This window comes from Aspergillus lucknowensis (assembly GCF_044049455.1).
Source record: "Aspergillus lucknowensis strain CBS 449.75 chromosome Unknown BJX67scaffold_3, whole genome shotgun sequence".
In the NCBI taxonomy this organism is placed as follows: Eukaryota; Fungi; Ascomycota; class Eurotiomycetes; order Eurotiales; family Aspergillaceae; genus Aspergillus; species Aspergillus lucknowensis.
In genome coordinates this window covers 1040736-1058254 of record NW_027263547.1, presented here as the reverse complement: position 1 = coordinate 1058254, position 17519 = coordinate 1040736, and the positions used below count along the sequence as shown (strand labels likewise).

Here is a 17519-nt window from a genome sequence, read left to right as displayed (position 1 = left end):
AAAGGGGTTTGAAGCAGCATTTGTCGATCCACAAATCAATCTGGGGATCGTCTCGTTGGACCTCCGTGCTTCAACAAATGAAATCGACGGCCCGCGCGGAATCGGGAAATCTAGGACCCGATCCTTTCCAGCACACACCTTTCCTTCTCCCAATATCCAGCCGCGATCCAAATAAACAATTTCCATCGCATCCGCGCAACCCACGTCCAGCATTCAGGAATGAAGTTGTGCATCGCTGCGTACTCAAAGTAGCACGGATACCAACCTGCAATAGTTCTGGAACTAGTTTAAAAATTTTTTTTATCAATCTTTAATTTCTGGGTCATAAATCCTAAATCACATAGTAATCTAATTACAAAATAAATTACAAAGATTACAGCGAGATGCTGTGAGCTTCTATCAGGTGACTGACAAGACCTCCAGCGCGGTGCTGCCACTCAAAAGCGAGGTGCTGTGACCCATATATCCTGCCTCAGTGCTCGAACTTATCACTCGAGTTGTTGGCTCGGGTTTGGTGCCTGAGGCTGCGACATTTTTTCTTTGCCGTGTGATTACCCCGCTCGACTGCATCCCACAGTCACTCCTACAGAGACTGCTTCCCCGTCATGATAACAGGACATTTATAGGCGGTGCTTGGCAGCGTTTCGCGCGCACACAATTAATTTCAGTCGACATGTGACATGTGCATGGGCTGGAGCCTCATGGGATACAAATGACGGACCTCCCGCGCATTGGGGTAAAGGTCCCCGCTCGAGACCATCATGGCCTGCTTCTTCGTGCAGAGGAAAGAGACCAGAAATGGCAGATAGGAACCCCAAACCATCCAGAAATGTACCCCAATGGGTTTCTGTGGTCCCAATCAAAGGCTCCGCAAATATCACCGCCTTCTTCACCCGCTCATATATCCTGGTTCTTACCCTTGTTTATGTCGGACTTGCCCTAACCTCTTGGACCATTCTGTGTATCCTGAACAAGAGACCGCTTGGCCGACCAAAATACGAAACCTCGCTCGAATACGATAGGTATGCATTAGGAACTGATGTAGAGCGATGGTATCGGGTCGCCAACGTGATCTCATCGGCCGTCGGAGTAGTGACACTGCCGTTGACAACCTCAGTCTGTGCACTGGTAGCGGTCCAGTTCACCCAGCCGAGAGTATGTTTAGGGAAGGAGAGAAAAAGCCGCCTGACCCTGAGGCAGGTGTTAACGCTCGCGAACCAGGGTTGGGCGAGCCCACAGGTGCTCTTGTCACTGCCGTGGAAGCTCCGGCAAAACGCCAGCTTATTTTTATGGCTGGCCATTGCCCTCCATATTCTAGGTAGGTGCTGATACAGCCCGGAAAAGCAGACGACGGCCATTGACGAGCGCATTAGGTGGGATTATCAATCCGCTCCAGCAGCTTATGGTCGGCCAAACTCCTGTCATGGTGGTTGCGCGCCCCGTCATCATCGCTACACCCCTGATCGATATTCCACAGCTCACGAGTAGCGACAACTTGGGATTGAAGGATACAGGGCAAGCAGCAGCCATATTAAAAGCTGGCCTGTCTAGCGCGCGGATAGGGGACTCTTATAACTATCTCTGGCATGGCGCAAGTGAGATTGCGGATTCAAGTGCATTCTACGATTATCGTCAATCAGATGATGCATCCGGCGAGTTCCTCACGTTCTCCAGAGACTCCGATATCTTCATGACTGAGCTCCCATCCAACTTCGACAGCGGCCTGTTCCAGCAATTTGCGCCCCGAATCAACTCTTCCCTATCCTGGGAGCCAATCAGCAAGGAAGACTTCCCTATCGATTGCCGGGGTAATAATAGTTTCTTTCGCCGTTACACTGCCCAGAGCACCGAGTCGGACGAGGACTTCTATTACACTGCGAGCGTCTGCATGCCGGGGAACCTCAGCGCCTCGCCCTTTGCATACACACGAGATCGACAGGACTTCAGCGAGACCCTCTATGTGGATCTATCCTACCGTGCTAGCGAAACCAGAAATATTACATTCCAATGGACCCTTTCAACGACCGCTGGGTATTTTGAGCTTCCCAGTAGTATAAACGACAGATCCCCTGGTCCACTCCTGCCCAAAGACCCGCTCCTAGGCCAAGAGCGCTGTCTAATCAATGAACTCTGCTATGGACAAGATAGAAGTGATTATACGGGAAGCGAGTGAGTCTCGTCCCTCCGCTTGATTTGAGCCCCGAATCACCATTAATACCCTAAAACCAAAGTGCACCGCCTCCAAACCACGGCTATGACGACGATGGGAACTTCTACCTCGAGCTAGTTCCCGCAAAGGGTCCCCTAGCCCTTCTAACGATCGCGATGTTCGGCAATGATTCCTTCATCGGTACTCGAACCCTCAACCCCGTCACGAGCCCCAGTGCCGATCAACAAGCGCCCGGCCAGCTTTGCTCCGAGTACCCGCCCCTCGCGCTACTCCATCGCCAGTACGACCTCTGTGACGGGGCTGGTAAAGATCAAGTCCAGCTCATAGGCGATTGGCTGTCCATCTTCAATGATACCGACACAGCCACTCCCCTCCTGAACCAGGCGGCATTCCTTGCCAATCAAGCTATCCTTACCCAAGAGGGTCAGCATCTGAGGACCTTCTACGTGGCAAACATACCTGCAGACGATATTATGAAACCAGATATCTCGACGGCGTCGATGCTTTCTCTCTCAATCTTGCTGTTCGTCTACCTGGCGTCGCTACTCATTCTATCTCTCTGGGGGACCATTCAACCACGGTGGACGGAAGTGTTGGACGCTCATGCCATGCTGAAAATCGGTGCTTCGTTGGGTCTGCGTAGTCGACATGTGGGGGATGCTTTGACGGAAACGGACACGCTAGATCAATTACCGGGATGGGTGGGTGATGCGGACCCCAACGCACTGGTGGGAAGGCTCGCCGTTGGGGGGCAAGGGCCGATACAGCTGGGCCGGGAATATCGGCAGCAGGGTGACTTTTCTCTTTAAATAATGTTCTACCGGTATATGAAAGTTAGGTTGGAGCAGATGCCAGATCCAGCCGCGCCCGAACTCGAACAGCTCATGGAATGGCAGCTAAGCAGTGAGAAGTGCCTCCAGATCTGTACCCAGTTAGCCGACCGCATTGGCGCAAATCGAAAAAAGATGACAGTAGCACATCTGGGGACCCAACTAGCCTCATAACACCACTAAGGTGTATGCTCATGGGTAGAAGTAGTGGAAGGTTCTTCCTACCCATTCCCGCTTTCTCTACTATGGAGACGCTAATACTCCATGACCAAGTAGGAATGGTATTCCAAGAGGTAATTTATAGATGGGGAGCTAGTAATGACAAGCTCCTACTATATATTAACATGAAATTCACCAGCCAGCTAACTAAAGGAACAAGGGGAAAGAAGTGAGCTTGTACTGATAATAGTAGAGATTCTATTATCCCCACCATTAGGGAAAGGATGGTAGAAGGTGAGGTATCTACTATTAGAAGTCTCTAGAACTCTTAGTATCGTAGTCCATTATACCTAGTAAAGGAGCCGCCTGCGCGAAGGAAGGCTCTAAAGATATTACTTAGGTCAAACCTAGCTAGAGAGGGATCTAGGAAGAAGGAAGAGTTTAAGGACCACGCACTTAGGACGCTCCAGGATAGCTATAATATAAATTAGATGGCAGATATTATATACTTCTACTATTAGGGATGGGAGACTGACGATCCGAAGTAACTATTATAAGTGACCATAGAGTCTCATCTCTATATAGTGGTAGATATCTTATTCTGCCATACGCTACTCTATTGTAACGAGGACAGTTCTATAGACGACAACTCAACATCCGAAGTTAATTCTTAGTTTGGAATAACCTCTCTTCGAATCTCCTCCAACCCCCTCCTCTGCCTCCCATGGTCATCAAAATTTCCCTCCCCCAACCACCTGTCAAATCCCTCTCTCAATGGCTTCCACTCCTCATCCAGCATCGAAAACCACGCCGTATCCCGATTCCGCCCCTTAACAACCATATGCCGCCGAAAGACGCCCTCAAACTGGAACCCGAGCCGCAACGCCGCGCGTCGAGACCCCGCGTTCAATGCATTGCATTTCCACTCGATGCGGCGGTAGCCCAGCGTTTCAATTGAATGCTTAAGAAGCAGGTGTATCGCCTCCGTTGCACCCGTCGTCCGCTGGAGAGGGCGCGAGAAGATAACATGTCCGATTTCCAGCCGTCTGTGCGAGGGTGATATACTCATGAGCGCGACATATCCGACTGCCTTCCCTGAAGACTGCGGGGTGAGGGGCGTGGGTGCTGTGTCGAGGATTGCGAAGAACAGGGGATCTGAGGAGGATTGTCTGGCTGTGAAATCTTTCTCTAGGTCTTCGAGTCTGTCATAAGGTCCATCTGGGATGTAAGTCCATAGCGCTGTTTGGTCTGGATGGTCGTTGTTGACGAGGGGGAAGAGGTCGATGGCGTGTGCTGGTGAGAGTGGGACGAGTGTGACTGTTCGTCCGGTGAGAGTTGTCGGGGATGGAGGGGCTGCTTCTGGGCCTGGGACGATATCGCCTATCGGGTTGCTCGCCATGCTATGAAATTTCTATATTTTGAATTGCGAAGAATAGTGATGAATATCAACGTTTTGGGATTGACTCATTGTTGAAGCTTGAGTATCCCCGCGCTTGCCGCTTTTGGAATTCCCCAAATCCACAGGGCTCCAGTGTCGGGAACACTCGCCAGGACATCAAAAGCACCTTGAGCGGATTCCGTGAACAGGTCACTACCAGAGCTGTCCTGGGATGATATTTGGCAACTATAGATCTGCCTAACACGGAATTACCTCTATCGAGGTCAAAACTCAAACCCCTCCCACGGTACAACCCGAACCCCAATCGCCTCCAATTCACCTTCGACCTCACGCTCAATATCCAGAGCACTCCGGCCACTCTTCTTATCGTCATACGTCGAGTGCGCACCCTGCAACAAGACTACCTCAAACCCAGCACTCACAGCCCCGCGACAAGTGGCACCCACACAGAAATCACTCTGGATTCCAAAAGCCACAATCCTCTTGACGCCCTGGGCCTTGAGACGCGCGGCTAAGTCGGGGTTTGAATCGAATGTGTCCCCTGCCGCAAGGGCTCTCGGTCAGACCTGCTTGCTTGATCGAGTGGATGGGAGGGAACTCACGCGTCGTCTTGCCCACGAGCATCTCATCGCCCTCATTCCCCTGAGGGGGGAAAGCTAACTCCCAAGCTGGACTTCCAGCGATCAGTGTAGCATTGGGGCTCCCTGGATCCTCCGAATGCTGTACGATAACGATGAGCGGCTTCGGGCTTGTCTGGGTCCGTGCCTTGGTGAGGATTCTTTCGCCCGCCTCACGGATACGAGCAGCATGGGGGATAGCAGTGTCGGGGATGGAGACAAGCTCCGCTTGGATGTCGATCACGAACAGCGCAGTCTCGGCCATCGTGCTGTGCAAACTATCGCGGATGCACACAAATAGCTGAAGAAGACGAAGTTGGGAGCTCAGCGTTGGGGCTGGGGAGGTCCTGAGATTTATACGAACTGCTACTCCAAATAAATCTGACAAGTGGCCAATGAGCTTGTGACTATGAGAGTGACCTCCAGAAGCTCCCTCGTGTTCAGTTTCCGCTCAGCCAAAGGGCTTATCTCAGTGGGCTGAGAGCTAAATGAGACCGTGAAGGTGAGCGCCTGCGGAACCAAGGCGATAAGCTGGCTTGAATGGCCAATCCACGTCGCATTTCAGCCCCGATTTAACTATTGTTGGCTCTCATGCACGAGAGGGGATTTACAGATTCCACAGGCAACACGGCATTGACCGCTGGCCCTGAGATATTTCTACTCTTGCTTGGCTTCCTTGTCGACAAGCTTCAATTTCAAATCAAGTGCATTCCGTATTGCAACTGGCTGCGAAGGAGCATTGCATATCTTTGTGCTTGTTTAACGAAAACGTATGTTCGCCATATCTGGCTAACCCGAACGCACTTAGACTGTCCCAGAAGCAGCAATCTCGACCTTACTCGAGGTCTTACCGCTCTGGGAGCCGAGCTTCTCGATATCCTTGACGACATTCTGGCCCTCAACAACCTCGCCGAAGACGACGTGGGCGCCATCCAGCCAGTTGGTCGCGACGGTCTAGCACGTTAGCACTCTTTGTAAGAATAATAGCCAGCGGACAACTCACAGTAATGAAGAATTGAGAGCCGTTAGTGTTCTTTCCGGCGTTAGCCATGGAGAGGAGGAAAGGCCTGTCATGCTTGAGGATAAAGTTCTCGTCGGGGAATTTCTCGCCGTAGATGGATTTACCACCGGTGCCCTAGAGATTATTACACCTTAGAGCTCAATTCTCTCAGTCCAGTTGTGACAGCAGGACTCACGTTGCCGCGGGTGAAGTCACCGCCCTGGAGCATGAAGTTGGGGATGACACGGTGGAAGGGAGAGCCAGCGTAGCCGAATCCATGCTGGCCAGTGGCTAGTTCACGGAAGTTCTTCGCAGTCTGGGGGACGACATCGTCGAAGAGCTTGAAGACAATCCGACCCATGGATTCTGGAAACGCGCGTCAGTGAAAGCACCACACCGCAGTAGCAGAGTAGCATTGCAGCGGTTCCAGAGACTTACTCCCGTCCTTGTTGACGTCAAAAAACACGTTAGCCATTTTGATGCGAGTAGAGGGTGTCTGAGTGCTTCTCGGGCAGTATGAGAGTAGGGACGCAGGCTTTGCGAAGAGTGTGGGTTTTTAAATCATCGACCTTGGAGATGCGGGGCAACAAGGGATGCCCCGCCTTAGTCAGCAGCAGCTACCGCCTGCCCCCGATCTCGACATCGCCCGCCGGTGCCCCTCCGGCGGAGTCCCTGGTAATACTAAGTCTATTAATGCTTCAGGACGATAGGAGATAAGGTACCAATCAACTGAGAGTCTACAACACTCACATGTGAGCCATCGCTGGATGTTTATTCGTTGCTGGTTTAGATCTGTGGAGGGACCGGATTTATAGTTTATCCGATCGAAGAATGTGCCCCTCACTCGCTGGGTCGAGACCGAGAGAAGCTGCGGCTGTGAAGAGTTTTGAAGCTCGACACTTTGGACTCAATTTACTCAAAATTAACTCGGTGAATTACTCTTTGTTTCAAGCTCTTGATGCTTAAGTTCAGAAGCTTTTGAAGGCAGGTCGCGGAATGCCATGCTTTAACTCTGTGATTTCCTTGCAGGGTCAAAGCAAGCTGAGCTGAGCAAAGCTTGGGTGGGTTTGTGGGTACGTCATTTGGTCCGAAATGGCACCAGAACACGCACGCAGCGTGTCGACTTTGACGCACGAGACAACTTGCAGGGGCGGGGGTGGATTGTCTCCTGGCATAAAAGGACACTGGAAAGAGGTTCAGGGAGCACATAGTGAGCCATCTCCGCGTACAATGGCGGATTTCTGCGGCGTTATTTTGGGCCGATCTCGAATTTGGTTTACGAACGGATACGTGCTCAAGTGCGACGCTGATATCATATCTCCATTAGCATACCGGCTTCGATATTCCTCTGCCAGGTAATGGAGACATGTACACGATAGGGCTCACTCGTCCACCCTCAACCCAAAGATGAGCCAACGCCCAATCCTGATAATTCGCGTAGTGGTCCAAATAATGCCCCTCCCTCCCATCAACCGGGGTCGGATACAAGAACACACAATACCCCCTACCCTCTTCCGAAAACAGGGCTAAGTTTTCGCGGAGGATGCCATCAGCACGCGCCTTATAGGACTCATCCCCCGTCACTTTCGCATAGTGATGCATCGCAATACCCGTCAGCGTACTCCAGTAATGGGGGTGTCTAAAAACAACCCCTTGTATTTATATGCGTCGCTGTCGGTTCGCACCTCACCAGCCTGAACATTTTCCCAGCCCATGTAACCCTATCAATCCCCAAATTCCTACCGGCGCCACGGCGCTCATCTAGGATTCGGTGGATGCGAAAGTGGAGTTCGGCATAATTGAATCCGGGGAAGTGCGCGGTCTGCAGCGCGCACCCTCGGATTATCGACGACGGAGGGGGAGTAACCTTCCGCAGCTTAACGTTGAGGAGAACAAGGCGGATTTTGCGTAAATAGATATAAAGCTGGGAGCAACAAAAGGAGATGAGCACCACTGCAAACATAGCTTGAGAGGCCATACAGATGGAAGCGACAAGAAGAACCGGGTACCACATGACTAATGTATATGTGGGAACAGGGCTCTACTGTGTTTGTAGCATATTCATGACTTCTGGATTGGGATCATGCTGTGTTTTGCCATCGCGCATGCCTGTTTCCATTGCAATGGCCCTGCTTTCAGAGTTGGGATAGAAGCAATTGCTATGAGAGTAAGCCGCGACCCCATTCCAAGCCATGCTGTTAGGTAAAATTCATTGTCTAACGTTGATGGATTATTTAGACTCTTGCGTGATGAACAATTGCTTCCCTGGTATGTATTGGAGACAGGACAGGACAGGCAGGATGAGCAATCCCTCCAAGACAATATTTTCTAAGGCTTTACCATGCAGTTGATCTATGTTACTTCAGTAAGTATCGTGTTCTGTCACTGTTGCAGTACTTTACAAGATCTTCTCCCAGCATGAGTGGCCCAATCCCCATCCATGGTGACGGAAGGGACAATGAAAATACACAAAGCCAGGAGACATGAAAGACTACCATACGGAAACCACCAACTACGCTACAATACGACACCTTTTCGTTGATGGCCAGCTCTTATCTGTTGGCCTATTTATAAATCGCCCTCGATTTTCCAATCTTGCTTTCCCGTTCTCATAACCACCTCGGTTGGCTGGGCTAACCACACACCCGACAATGCTCGTTTCAGCCGCTCCGGGATCGGAACTCCCCTCTGCGAGGCCTTCGCAAGACGCATGTACCCGGTCGTTAGCCTCCTGCTCAGGCACGGCGCCGACGAGATCCCATTCAAACCGCCTGTCCGACCCTTAGGGAAGAAACTCCCACGTCTACTCACAGAGGCCGTTCTCAACGGGGACGGCCGGATGGTCAGGTAACTCCTGGGCAAGGGAATCAAGCCAACTATCACACATAATCGTAACGAGTTTGAGGTGTCTGGCCACGACGACCAGACGTTCAACTTCGACGATATTCTGCGCACGCTGGGAGAGCAGCATCAGCCACGAGCTGGTGCCCCCGTCGGGAGGCAAGTGGATTTCAATGTTCTTTTGGTTGAATGGGACCAGCCGTTGCGTCGTTGAGCTGGCGGAGAGTCATCCCAGGCTCTCCAGATGGTTGCCCAACAGGCCTTCCGGGGCTGACGCCGGGGGGAGTCGGGACGCATCGTGTAGTTATACTACTCCGAGCTGTGGTGAAAAGGACCGGATCGGTTCAGTCGGGTGATTGGCTCGGTTTGCTTAGAACAATAGAATCAAAAGGAAATTGCCACTCTACCAAAAAAGGTTAATATTGTATTGGCAAGATGGCCGAGTGGTTAAGGTAATTTTTCTGGCACCTCTCGCCGAAATTTCGATGGACTAAAGGATCGATAGGCGGCAGATTTAAGTGTGCAAAACTTAAATATCACTAAAACCCTGCTTCCGAGAGGATCGTGGGTTCGAACCCCACTCTTGTCAACACTTTTTTTTTTCCCCTTTTCATTCAGGTTGTCAGTTTGATCCTTGCCCGGGATGTCTCCTTCACAGGAATATCAAGGGTAAAACTCTGCGAGACCCATGCCACCCACAACCATGACAATTTATTGATTGGGTTAATATCCCTATCCTTTACCGAGAAAAGAAAACTCACTACCTTTCAAATGGAGTACCAACATTTTAAGGCAGCCCAAATCTTGCAAACCAATTTGTCCAGCCCGCTTCTTACCATATTGGACAGTTGGATGCCACTAGATAGTTGGGAGGCAACTGGATGAGGTCACAAGAAACTCTTCAACGGGATGTTGCAGGCAGTATGATCCAACCCCGAATATGGATGTCAATGAGCCGGTAAAAGATGAAATGACTCTCCGGGAAATATGGCCATTTGACATTGATCAATGAAGGCTGTGCCTCCCGCAACATGCCAAACACCCTGGAGACAGAGACATGATTGGGGCTGGAAAGATGAGTGGCTGCAATGCGGAGCTTTTGGGAGGCTTTGAAGATGAGGGCTGTCGTCTCCTGGTTTCAAAACACCATGCTCTGAGTCTCCATGCTGGGAGTTCCATGTTGCAGCATCAGCCCTGGGAATCACCTCAGGACCATGAAAATGCCTGTTGCATTTGCAGTCATTCTTGGCGACGGGGCAAATCAAATTTGCCCTCCCCCAAACTCTCACTTTTCTGAAGGCAGTGGGAAACGCCCGACCACCCGTTGCTCGTCCATTGGTGGAATGCCCTTAGCGCAGGATTGAATACGAGATTTCACCATATTAGGCTCCAACGTGGTGAATCTTAGCCAATAGATGCAGCGAATCTTGTGGAGATGGGGACAGCTCGAACGTGAAATTCATTTGGCTTCGAAGCCTCTTTTACCGTGCAGGGTCCAGAGGCTGAATTTGCGCAGCGAGGCAATCGAGTTGGGGGTGAACGAACGGGGCATGGAGGGGAGGCTCAGGAGGTGCGCCTTTTCTTTTGGAGCTCTGGATCTGGTCTTCGCTTTCTCCTGGCTGACGTTTGACAGCTCTCGTCTGGGGAGCTCACCTCCGGTTCTTGGTCTCGGTCGCCCTCGTTGAATCGTCTCGTTCCTCTGTTGGAGTGAAAACCTCGCACCTGGCCATCCAAGTGCCTGCTTTCGCTCTCTGAATACGAGATCCACAGCGAGCTTCGGGGATCTTAACAACCTCGCAGAATGGCGACTCCTGCCGAGTCCGTTCGGACGATCACAACGACCTTCGTCCCTCCAGCCGACGAGACCAGCGTGGTTGGATACTACTCAAGTGGAACTGGCGGTAAGGCGCCTCTTGACTACCCACAACTTCCTCCTGAATAACAGCCTTCCAGTCGGAACAATCGTCTGCGAGAGTCAATATGAGTACCTCATCTCAGGCACAGATGGGATCTGTTGCCCTACGGCTGCCGCGGGGGGCTGCGGCTTCAAGCAGAGATGTTCGCGGAGTATGGTGATCTACGAGGACGGATCGAGCGCGACATGGTAACCCTCAACCCTCCCATTTCATTGCCAGGGAAGCTCGAAAACACTGACCGGGCCTAGTGCAAACAATAATCCCTGCGTGTCGACGACGATTTACCAGCGAGAGCCAGAAAACGGATGGTCGGCGACAATGGCGTGGTGTATGATTGCCGACAACCCGACAACAATCTATCGCAGTTTCGTCGGAACACAATACGTAATAGGTATGCTTCTCAGAATTAGACACGTTAAGGGCTCGTCTAACAGTTGTTCTTCAAGGAACACCCGGCGACGAAACCCTCACTACGACGAGTGATTCCGACCCTACCGAGACAGAGAGCACTCCGACCACTACACCCACGGACACAACCCTGACGACGACCACGTCTCCATCAAGCGGTCTTTCTGGCAGTTCCGGAGCCCAACGAACAGCCGACCCTGAGCCGGATGACGACTCTGGTCCCAACGTCGGGGCGATTGCGGGCGGTGTGGTTGGAGGCGTAGCTGGGCTGGCGCTGATCGTACTCGCGCTGTGGTTCATTTTCCGGCGACAGAGGAAGAAAGACGCGGAAGTTAGAGAGATCGGGGCGGGATATACGGCTCCAGAGCCAAAGTAATTGCATTCTGTTTCTTCTCCTAGTGTTAAGCATTGATACCTCTCAGTTAGGCGCTTTGTGTATGATCATGATAGCAATTCAATACAAATTCGGCTGCGAACATCAGGGATCAGTATCTGCATGCCTGGACCAGTTAAAGACGGCAATAAATCATTGGAGAGCAGTCCTCAGCTCCAGCCTTTCGCGGCTGCGGTCAGCCCGCTAGCTAGCTGGCTGTGCACTTTCAGAGATTTGCCCGTCATCTTACCCCGCCCAGCTGGAGGACGAAAATTGAGCTTGACATCGAAAAGACTCCTGCCCAACCTCTGATTCGCTCGGGAAGTCGGGATGCCACCGTGTGAAGCCCCAATTTGAGCCCCTCTTTGCTGACTCGCGTAAATACAAGAAGGGCCCAACGCCCTGAGATCACAAAACACGCCTGGGATAATGACTTCCAGGTACGATGGCCGGCCCCAAGAACCAGATGCCCGCCATCTACGCGCGCGCAATCGCCAGGTATCAGGAAATCACCGATGAGACTCTGGACGTCGAGTTCCTACAGAAGCTGCAAAACGTCGACGACCTGACAAAGGAGATTGATGCACGAAATACGAAGTTTGGTGAGTTCCGCGAAAAGCGGAGCGTCATCTTCGATGTGCTCAAGACGGCCCTCATCCCCGTGCAATTGTTCGGCGACCTTGCCGCAGGGGGCGCTTCGATGGTCTTTCCCCCGAGCAGCCTGGTATTCGGAGCGGCCACATACTTGATGAATGCTGCAAAGGGCGTGTCAGCATCGTACGATGCAATTGAGGATCTTATGGGGTCGTTGAAGGTAGCAAATCCCTTGAACGTATGTCATAGCTAAGAACGAGGGTCTAATCAGCATAGGACTTTACGATCCGCTTGAAGGCGTACAGCAAAGAGTCGATATCTGAGGATTTGAGCGACAAACTCAGCGACATTCTTGTAACGCTGATCGAGATCTTTGCGCTGTCGACAAAGACCATCCGACGCGGACGGCTGCTCAAATTCACGCGGAACTTCCTCCTCGGGAACGACGATGCAATCCAGGCGGCCATGGGTAAACTCGATAAATTGACGCGAGTGGAAGCGCACCTTGTCGGGGCAGAGACCTTGACCGAATCAAAGCGGACGGGAAGAGTTGTCGATGATGTCTCGGTGACCGTTACCTCTACCAACGCCATTGTCAGGGAAACAGGGGTAGCTGTAAACCAGATGAGCGTGCAGATGAACGATGTCCATGAAATGCTGGGAACGTTAATGGTCTCCGCCAACGACGGAAAACAGGAGAGCAGCGAAGACCGCGAAAAATCCCTGCAGGCACTGGTTACGAAGATTCTCAGACCATCGAAGACAGACTTTGCGCAAGACTGGTATGACAAGATCGACAAGGCGCGCATTCCGGGGACAGGCGACTGGGTGCGAGACGAGGATATCTTCAAGGCATGGCTGAACAAAGAGACTCCAGTCATCTTTGTCTCTGGTAATCCCGGTGCTGGGAAGTCGTATCTGTCGACGAATATCATCAGTTTCCTTCGAGAAAAATACCCCCGGCATGTGCAAAGCACTCTTTTGATCTCGGTCGGTTACTTCTTTTTCAAGGATGATAACCCGGATACTCGCTCCTTCCACCAGGCGTTGCGTGACCTCGCATTCCAAATCAGCAGGAACGACCCGGTCTACCATAAATATATCGCGACCGTCCAGGATTATGAGAAGATCAATACACTCCAAAGCGCGTGGCGTCTCTTGTTTGCGGAGTACTTTCTAAAGAAACCAAACGTTGAAAGCAACGTATACATTCTCTTCGATGGGGTGGACGAGGCTTTTGACGACGAGCGAAGGACCTTTCTGGGTCTCGCAAAGGATCTCTACGACGTACCCGAACAATCTAAACTGCAGATTGTAGTCGTCGGTCGGCCGCATATTAGCGACCAGCTGCTGGAGGGCCTGGAGGTGGAAGTTCCCACCATTCATGTCACGACGCAGAAGAATTCCGCAGATATCGACTCATATATCCACGCGAGTATTAAGAAGTCTGTTGTCCTCAGACGTGTCTCAGCAAAATTGCGTCTGGAGATCGCTGACAAGCTATCAGCTGGCGCGGAGGGTATGTTCCTGTGGGTGAATCTGATGCTGCAAGAGTTGGTGAAGAAGCGTAACGAGGGCAGCATGCGAAAAGCATTGGAACACCCCCCAAAAGGCCTCAAGGAGATATTGCGCCATGTATTACTGAGTTTCTCTTCCAGCTTAAACGAGGAGGAACTCGAGTACCTCAATGAGATTTTGGTGTGGGTGACTTGCTCAGAGCAGCCGCTGACTCTGGCAAAGATCGACGCAATCCTGAAGTTGATGTCTCCAGAAGGAGACGGAATGATTTATCTCGAGGGCGCACTCCGCAGGCAGTTTGCTTCGTTCTTCAATCTGGACCGAGAGGACGGTCTAACGACATCTGAGTTGCAGAATATGTCGACGAAGCCTGATCTTTTTGATGGATCAGATAGTGAGAACGAAGAAAAGGAAGATGCCTTCGACGATGTCGAAAATTTTACCGATTTCAACTCGGACACTCTGACCACGACAGTAACCTTCTGCCATGCGTCTATTGGGGACTTCTTCCGTGACGAGACAGAGGGCATGGTATCCGCTGGGGACGAACATGTTGCGGTTGGAGTGAACTACCGAGAGGCAAAAGCTCATGTGCTAAAGACGCTCTTGAGAGTACTCGCCGATAAGGAGTTTGCAAACAAGGCCGACGACGGAGGGAGAATGCTCCTTCATGCTGCGCTGAATTGGGTCCACCACCTGCTTACGACGACGCCGTCAGACTGCTCGTTACAGGACCAAAAAGAGATCGCCCGGCTGTTGCTTACCATGTTTAGATCTGAAGAATCAATGACGGTGTGGATCAGCCGACGCAGTTGGGTTTCGAAAAAAGCTCACACGGAAGGGGTTCGGAAATGGTGGCAGAGCGAGGATGTCCTTGAGTCACTTTCCTCTGAAGAGCGAGATTTTATCAAATCCACGGCGGATGACCCGATAACGACGTTTAGGCCGGTGGTGATGTTCTGTCTCAAGAAGTGGCTGTCGGGATACACGTGGAACGTGGCCCCGATGGCGGCTGTAGTCTGGAGCTATCAGAAGCTCCTCAAGGGCGTGGAAGTTGACTTTCTTGAAGCCTTCGATCCCACGGTCGATGAACTCACTGACGCCGCTGGGTTTGGCAATTCAGAGAAGACCGCTCTGTGGTATCAGCGCTGTGCAATAGCTATGCGGCAGGTCGGCCATTACGACAAGGCGATGGAGTTCTTTTCCAAGTCGCTAGAACTTGAGCCGGACGAGTGGCTTGCGAGAGCCGGGATGGCAAAAACAAATGTTCTGAAAGGTCAATGGCAGAAGGCCATTGAGCTTGACGAGGAAGCCTCGAAGATCCTGACAGAGAGAATCGAAGCTGCTCCAGGGGAGGCGTTGCTTAGATCGCATCTCCATATGGTATCGGAGCGTTTGGGACAATCGTATAAAGAGGTAGGAGATCTAGAAGCACGCTTCAAGGCCATTAAGCGGGCGTATGAGAACACCTCATACTGCAGCAGGTGTATCAATGCCCTGCTTGAACACTACGGGATCGAGCATCACCACGATGCTACGATGGATCTCCTCAAACAACTTGCAGACACTCCTGTGCCGGGGCATGATTATTCACGGTTGACCCAGGCCCTATGGGATAATCCGGACGCAGGCGAAGATTTCTTCACCTTCGTGGCTGACGCATCACTGGCAACAGAGAACCTAGACTTTATGGTCGAATCCTGGCGAACGGCAGCGAAAGCCGCTCGCAAAGCGTTGAAAACAGTGACGGCCGCCGTTCTAGAGCTCTCTCTCGCTCGGGTGTACAGCGAGTTCCTCAACGACAAGGCGCAGGCAGTCAAGCGTTGGGAGAAGATCATGAACATATACGCATCTTCCAAGGACGAGACTGAAATCGGAGTCGCCAAGTTGGAGGCGTCCTACAATCTCGCCCGACAATTCCTGTGCGATGCGGTTGACGCCGGGGTCGGCACTCCGGAAGCTGAAATTATTGCCATCAAGCTCGAGAAGCTCGTGCAAAGCACAACGACGGACAACTCCTCGGTGTTGTGGACTCTCGCCAGCGCTCGAGCAATCTCGTTAGGCGTCTACTACCGCCTCAGTGGACGGACAGCGGAGGCCAATGCGCAGTTTAAGCCGTCCATCAAACGGGGGATCCAGGCTCTCTCCGATGATGACCCCGAGAATGACCTCTACGGCCTCCTCGACTTGATAAACGCGCTCATCGCCGCGGGGGATCTGAAGAACGTGATTCCTCTTGCCTACGCACTCGGAAAACACAGTGAGGAGAACAAAGACGAACCCCAGACGTGGACCTGCGATGGCCCGTGCCGTCGGTCAACCTTGATCCTCGATGAGTTGTCTCTCTGTCCGATCTGCTTTGACACAGCGTTCTGCCAGGACTGCGTCAAATTGCTGGAGGAGGGGACGATGGCGATCCAAAGGTGCAATCCCAAGCATGTCAAGGACTTCCTGTATATCCCTGCGCGAGCGAAGGACTTTCCGAAAGGGACGATGTTGGTGGATGGAGAGGTGATGGAATTCGAGGCGTGGAAGAATCAGCTGAAGAGGGAGTGGGAGTTGTAAATAGAGAGCACTCACGCATTGTGACGATGTAAGCGGCGGCGCTTGGAGCTTCCCGATATGCCAACCGAGCGGAGCAACCTTGGAATTCCGCCTTTGACTCTGCCTACCCCTGTGCCCCTCCTTCCCCTCCAGTTCACCATCGCCATGTCCAGCTCCCAATCTCCCAAACGACGCATCCAGGTCCTCCTCTCAGTCGACTTCGACGCCGTCTCGGGCTTCCTCGGAACAGGCGCCTCCCCAACAAATGGCCTCGCCGACTTCAGCAGCGGTTACTTCGCCGCCCAAGTCGGCGTCCCGCGTCTCCTCTGCCTCTTCCAGAAACACGACATCTCCTCGTCCGTGACCTGGTTCGTTCCGGGCCATTCAATGGAATCGTTCCCCGAGCAGACGAAGGCAATTGTCGACTCTGGCGCAGAAATCGGGTGTCACGGGTATGCGCACGAGGGGGCGGGTCAGTTGACGGAAACACAGGAGCGGGATGTCATTGAGCGGTGCGTGCAGCTTACGACGGAGCTTACGGGGAAGAAGCCGCTGGGATGGAGGGCACCGTTGTATCAGCTGCGCGAGCATACAGTGAAGGTGTTGGAGGAATTTGGGTTTCTATACGGTGTGCTGCCATCCCCTTGCACCCCTTTGGCTGTCCCAGCTAATTGAGGTAGATACCTCACTAACGCACCATGACGCGTCGCCGTATTTCCTATTATCGACTTCCACCCCAAAGCCAATTGATTTCTCCTCCTCCGTCGCTGCCTCATCGTGGATGCACCCCCTGCCCCCACCCTCACCGCGGACACCGAGCACGCTCGTTGAAATCCCGTGCAACTGGTACATGGAGGACATGACGCCGATGCAATTCCTGCCCGCAGCGCCGAATTCACACGGGTTCGTGAGCCCCGAGATAATCGAGAGGAACTGGAAAGCTCGATTTGAGTACCTGTATAATGAGACCATCGACGGCGTGCAGCAGGACTTTGTCTTCCCGCTTGTTCTGCACCCGGATACGAGCGGAATGGCACATGTCATTGGCATGATTGATCGGGTTATTGCGTGGCTGAAGGGGTGGGAGGGGGTTGAGTTTGTTACGTTTGGCAGGTGTGCAAGCGAATGGAAGGACAGTCATTCCTAATGG

The 17519-nt window shown here is 52.3% G+C and overlaps 7 protein-coding genes across 7 annotated transcripts; 4 read left to right on the top strand and 3 right to left on the bottom strand.

The window, feature by feature from the left end:
- Positions 1-308: 308 nt before the first annotated feature.
- On the top strand, positions 309-3294 carry BJX67DRAFT_342817 (uncharacterized protein). Its single transcript, XM_071028083.1, has 3 exons — positions 309-1318; positions 1374-2169; positions 2232-3294. The coding sequence occupies exons 1-3, from the start codon at positions 799-801 to the stop codon at positions 2977-2979; spliced, it is 2064 nt and encodes a 687-aa protein (XP_070890672.1). The 5' UTR covers positions 309-798; the 3' UTR covers positions 2980-3294.
- A 397-nt stretch (positions 3295-3691) lies between these two features.
- BJX67DRAFT_167357 (GNAT family N-acetyltransferase) lies at positions 3692-4784 on the bottom strand. The gene has a single exon (XM_071025032.1). It carries the CDS (start codon positions 4556-4558, stop codon positions 3830-3832), a length of 729 nt encoding a protein of 242 aa, XP_070890671.1. The 5' UTR covers positions 4559-4784; the 3' UTR covers positions 3692-3829.
- Positions 4589-5488, bottom strand: BJX67DRAFT_342813 (cysteine hydrolase family protein). The gene is made up of 2 exons (XM_071028082.1): positions 5161-5488; positions 4589-5099 (listed from the first exon to the last, which is right to left on the bottom strand). The coding sequence occupies exons 1-2, from the start codon at positions 5438-5440 to the stop codon at positions 4822-4824; spliced, it is 558 nt and encodes a 185-aa protein (XP_070890670.1). The 5' UTR covers positions 5441-5488; the 3' UTR covers positions 4589-4821.
- BJX67DRAFT_342810 (peptidylprolyl isomerase) lies at positions 5489-6800 on the bottom strand. The gene is made up of 4 exons (XM_071028081.1): positions 6614-6800; positions 6372-6541; positions 6179-6310; positions 5489-6129 (listed from the first exon to the last, which is right to left on the bottom strand). The coding sequence occupies exons 1-4, from the start codon at positions 6648-6650 to the stop codon at positions 5980-5982; spliced, it is 489 nt and encodes a 162-aa protein (XP_070890669.1). The 5' UTR covers positions 6651-6800; the 3' UTR covers positions 5489-5979.
- Positions 6801-10527: 3727 nt separating this feature from the next.
- BJX67DRAFT_342806 (uncharacterized protein) lies at positions 10528-11821 on the top strand. Its single transcript, XM_071028080.1, has 4 exons — positions 10528-10917; positions 10970-11120; positions 11181-11323; positions 11379-11821. Exons 1-4 carry the CDS (start codon positions 10818-10820, stop codon positions 11714-11716), a joined length of 732 nt encoding a protein of 243 aa, XP_070890668.1. The 5' UTR covers positions 10528-10817; the 3' UTR covers positions 11717-11821.
- A 78-nt stretch (positions 11822-11899) lies between these two features.
- BJX67DRAFT_167268 (NACHT and TPR domain protein) lies at positions 11900-16667 on the top strand. The gene is made up of 2 exons (XM_071025031.1): positions 11900-12527; positions 12584-16667. Exons 1-2 carry the CDS (start codon positions 12159-12161, stop codon positions 16388-16390), a joined length of 4176 nt encoding a protein of 1391 aa, XP_070890667.1. The 5' UTR covers positions 11900-12158; the 3' UTR covers positions 16391-16667.
- BJX67DRAFT_369773 (polysaccharide deacetylase family protein) lies at positions 16535-17516 on the top strand (the record flags this gene model as incomplete). Its single annotated transcript, XM_071030813.1, has 2 exons — positions 16535-16997; positions 17050-17516. The coding sequence occupies 2 exons, from the start codon at positions 16535-16537 to the stop codon at positions 17514-17516; spliced, it is 930 nt and encodes a 309-aa protein (XP_070890666.1).
- Between the last annotated feature and the right edge of the window lie 3 nt (positions 17517-17519).

What these genes read in the sequence shown, in the direction of transcription:
- BJX67DRAFT_342817 (XM_071028083.1), top strand. Translation starts at nt 799, where the DNA reads ATGGCAGATAGGAACCCCAAACCATCCAGAAATGTACCCCAATGGGTT. An exon ending in CATTGCCCTCCATATTCTAG is followed by an intron (nt 1,319 to 1,373) that starts GTAGGTGCTGAT and finishes CGAGCGCATTAG; the next exon opens with GTGGGATTATCAATCCGCTC. An exon ending in AGTGATTATACGGGAAGCGA is followed by an intron (nt 2,170 to 2,231) that starts GTGAGTCTCGTC and finishes CTAAAACCAAAG; the next exon opens with TGCACCGCCTCCAAACCACG.
- BJX67DRAFT_167357 (XM_071025032.1), bottom strand. Translation starts at nt 4,558, where the DNA reads ATGGCGAGCAACCCGATAGGCGATATCGTCCCAGGCCCAGAAGCAGCC.
- BJX67DRAFT_342813 (XM_071028082.1), bottom strand. Translation starts at nt 5,440, where the DNA reads ATGGCCGAGACTGCGCTGTTCGTGATCGACATCCAAGCGGAGCTTGTC. An exon ending in GCTCGTGGGCAAGACGACGC is followed by an intron (nt 5,100 to 5,160) that starts GTGAGTTCCCTC and finishes CCCTTGCGGCAG; the next exon opens with GGGACACATTCGATTCAAAC.
- BJX67DRAFT_342810 (XM_071028081.1), bottom strand. Translation starts at nt 6,650, where the DNA reads ATGGCTAACGTGTTTTTTGACGTCAACAAGGACGGGA. An exon ending in GTGACTTCACCCGCGGCAAC is followed by an intron (nt 6,311 to 6,371) that starts GTGAGTCCTGCT and finishes AATAATCTCTAG; the next exon opens with GGCACCGGTGGTAAATCCAT. An exon ending in GCTCTCAATTCTTCATTACT is followed by an intron (nt 6,130 to 6,178) that starts GTGAGTTGTCCG and finishes CTAACGTGCTAG; the next exon opens with ACCGTCGCGACCAACTGGCT.
- BJX67DRAFT_342806 (XM_071028080.1), top strand. Translation starts at nt 10,818, where the DNA reads ATGGCGACTCCTGCCGAGTCCGTTCGGACGATCACAACGACCTTCGTC. An exon ending in CTACTCAAGTGGAACTGGCG is followed by an intron (nt 10,918 to 10,969) that starts GTAAGGCGCCTC and finishes ACAGCCTTCCAG; the next exon opens with TCGGAACAATCGTCTGCGAG. An exon ending in GACGGATCGAGCGCGACATG is followed by an intron (nt 11,121 to 11,180) that starts GTAACCCTCAAC and finishes GACCGGGCCTAG; the next exon opens with TGCAAACAATAATCCCTGCG.
- BJX67DRAFT_167268 (XM_071025031.1), top strand. Translation starts at nt 12,159, where the DNA reads ATGGCCGGCCCCAAGAACCAGATGCCCGCCATCTACGCGCGCGCAATC. An exon ending in ATCTTATGGGGTCGTTGAAG is followed by an intron (nt 12,528 to 12,583) that starts GTAGCAAATCCC and finishes TAATCAGCATAG; the next exon opens with GACTTTACGATCCGCTTGAA.